General features: G+C 43.8%; 1 protein-coding gene across 1 annotated transcript; it reads right to left on the reverse strand.

Annotated features, from left to right (window-relative positions):
• Positions 1 to 3,191, reverse strand: LOC131573951 (mitochondrial genome maintenance exonuclease 1-like). The gene is made up of 4 exons (XM_058828297.1): positions 3,062 to 3,191; positions 2,166 to 2,373; positions 1,618 to 1,750; positions 1 to 448 (listed from the first exon to the last, which is right to left on the reverse strand). The coding sequence occupies exons 1-4, from the start codon at positions 3,183 to 3,185 to the stop codon at positions 314 to 316; spliced, it is 600 nt and encodes a 199-aa protein (XP_058684280.1). The 5' UTR covers positions 3,186 to 3,191; the 3' UTR covers positions 1 to 313.
• Positions 3,192 to 3,202: the final 11 nt, after the last annotated feature.

The raw sequence follows: 3,202 nt of genomic DNA on the forward strand, positions 1-3,202 counted from the left end.
TTTGATCAAGAGGTTTTACTTGACAGTAGAAACTTTTCTACCAACCTTAGGCTGTATTAACTGTGTGGGATAAAAAAGAGAGGCTAAATAAGTTGGCATTGCTCTGCCTGGACTGCTGGGGTCACCTACAATATAAGCAAACAGATATTTCCCATTTTAAAGTTATTCACCTTTTTGGGAGGGGAGAGGGGGGAACCCTGCTAGAAAGAAATTAGCCAAAGTTACTCAAAAAAGAACACGAAAGTGGTACATTTAAACAAAGGGTTCTTCCTTTGTCTCTGTGCTCAGATCACTTGGTTGTGCTTAGTCTGGGTCAGTTTTTGTCCATGTACTCCTCCAGGCGCAAGAGCCACTTGTTCCAGTACTGAGAGCACAGGTCAGGATCCATGAAATGCGGATGTGCCGGAGAGCCGTTCTTGTAGGCAACCACAATGAGCCCACAGCGAACCTGCAGCACAAACAGGGGGCTGTCACAAATCCAACATCTGTGTGCAACCCTAAGAGCTAAACCTCAGTGCAAAACATCTTCCTAACATACACATCTCACATAAGCAATGGGGAATAAAATGGGGCAACAGATTACCATAAAATACTTGGAGACTTAACATTCAAATGCTTCAAAAACCCTGAGCCCAGAGCTCTGAGCAACTCCAGTGAAAACCAGGGGACATGAACTCTGAGGATGAGTAATATTTAAACCTTGTAGATGCCAGGAAAATTGCCAGAGACTGAGGAGTTTTTGCCTGGGGCCATACAACCAGACTGATGCCACCCTCCAGCTTCAGTCTGGATAGAAATGGTTACTTAGGTATGATCTGACATCTTTCATACCTGACAAATCCCAAATCCCTACTAGCAGGAAGCTACTAGCAGAATTCCAGCCCGTATTTCACACTGTAATGATCATGTCTGTGTTGTGCTTGTGTTCACTGACCTCTGCAGTATTCTAGAAAGTCCTTTGCACAGCATACAAATTAACCTGCTCTCTTCTGCTTGCTTTTTCCCCCTTCAATATCTGTATTGAGGTAAAAATCCTTCAGGCTAAGCAGGCAGGCTAGAATTGCTTTTGGAGTCTCTAAAAACATTATTCCACAGTCTTCTGATGAAGTGATTCACAACACACTGCTTTTCCCTGAGGAAGCACAGTACAGCTTCCAGACACCAAGTGCATCACTTAGTCCCTCATTTGCTAGTGGGACACAGCAAGACAGGATGCAGGCAAGGACCTCCCATACCATTTTCTTGTTTGCAGGTTCTTTTGCTTTATTTCCTCTCCTGCCCTTTCCTACTCTTGACACAAGCAAAAATCACATACGACAGAAGAGAAGGGATTGCCCAGATGCCAAGGCCCTGGGAGTTCATCAGAGCATCCCTTGGTCCCACTGACCACTTCCTTAAAACCACTGAAAATTCCCTACTGGCAGCCAAGGGCAGCAGGACTAGCAGGAGTAGTGGAATTATTTCACAGTATGATATCTTAACCTGATCTCAGGCTGGGCTCCTTTGTTACAAATCCTACCAACACTTCCATGACGGGCAGCAGGTTCTAAAAGGCAGGAAGAAATGAAGATAACACAGGCATTGCTGCTTGTCCTGGCATGCAGCAGGCCTACTGACCTGGAAGTCATAATTGGCATCATGATTTATGGCTCCAATATATGCTGCAACCTGTAATGGGTTGTCATAAGTATTGTGCAGAAATGGCTTTGGCTTCTCTGATGTTTTCCAGTCGATCACACACAGTTGGCCCCTGGCACAGGAGAACAAGACAGGACAATGGTTTAAACTTAAGTTTAGTCACAAGTAAGAAATAAGGGCTGAGACAGCACATTCAGACTTTTCACTCTCAGCCTGTGCCCCCTGATGTCATGTTGCTCATTATTATGTCTAAACAAATCTATTTCACACTGGCAGTTTGGATCCCAAAAACCAAAGCTTACTAAAATCTGCCACAGTTCCTTGAAAATGCTGATGATTGCTTAAACCTGTCCCTTCTCCAGTAAGGAACTCCCCATCAGGAAAAACAGCACTTCTGCCATGAGGATCATCCAGGGGAGTTCCTCCAGTCTGCCAGTCCTAGAGATCCGTCCAGCTTCCCCCAACCACTCAGTCACACCCTGGCCACCACAGCATCACAACAGGAGTTTTAGGGAAGGGCACCTCACCGATACTTGGCCACGCAGTCGACCAGGCCCAGGTACTGCAGGGTCTCATGGTGAACTCCACTTTCCAGAGCCTTCACCTCACTGATGTCTTCCAAGACATGTTCCACACTGGACAAGTAGCCAGCCACGATATCATCTTCACCCTGGTCCCTAACTGCCGTCTCTTCAGACAGGAATATTGATTCCAAAGCGGAATGGAAGAGCTCTCCTCGGAGAAAAACATCTAAGAAAAATGAGAAAACCCCCTCACATTTTAGACACTACTTTAGATTTGTATCTTACATATTCCACAATGTAGCTCTTAAGCCAGTCCTGTTTTTTGTACTGAAAGTTTGAGGGAGTGGGGAGAAGGGAAAGAAACAGAAAATAAATTGTCAGTAGTGAAACTGGTATCCCTTATGTTAATGCTTACACTACGTTTTTTAGTCTCACTGATTACTCATACATACACTGGATAAATCGGTTACTGAAAAACCTCACCATAAACACCAGAACACATTGGTTTTTAAACACTCAGTATTATATGAGTTCAAAATGCCTATTTTTATCTTGTTACAAAGTAGCTTTGTAACATGAGAAACAAAGAGACTCAATAACATCATCTGGAAAATACCTATTTCTGAATAGATACTGGCAAATAGAGAACTAAAGGAAAGTCAGATAGGATTAAGCAGAGTATGTCTACAGTCTAACTCTCATTTTCCACAGATTTCTAAATCCATTTTAGTGGTCTCAGCGCAAAGACCAGAGCTGAGGCTCGTTGGTAACACGTACACTCACAACATGCTCTCATGAAATGGAAACAACCTCATGGAAACAAACCACTTGGCCTAACGTACCTGCCAGCAATGCAGACTACTGCTTCTACTCTGCAATCACACTGTGGCTAGACTTACTTTTGGTATACTCTTCAAATCCCTCTTTTCCAAGCTCCTCTATCATTTTCTGCTTCCATCTTTCCAGATAAAAGACTTGCTGTGGAGAGAGGGTTTGTTGAAGGATGTGGGTAACACTGGGCATTTTCGTTCTTTGTAACC

The sequence above is a fragment of the Poecile atricapillus genome (assembly GCF_030490865.1).
Source record: "Poecile atricapillus isolate bPoeAtr1 chromosome 3 unlocalized genomic scaffold, bPoeAtr1.hap1 SUPER_3_unloc_2, whole genome shotgun sequence".
NCBI lineage: Eukaryota > Metazoa > Chordata > Aves > Passeriformes > Paridae > Poecile > Poecile atricapillus.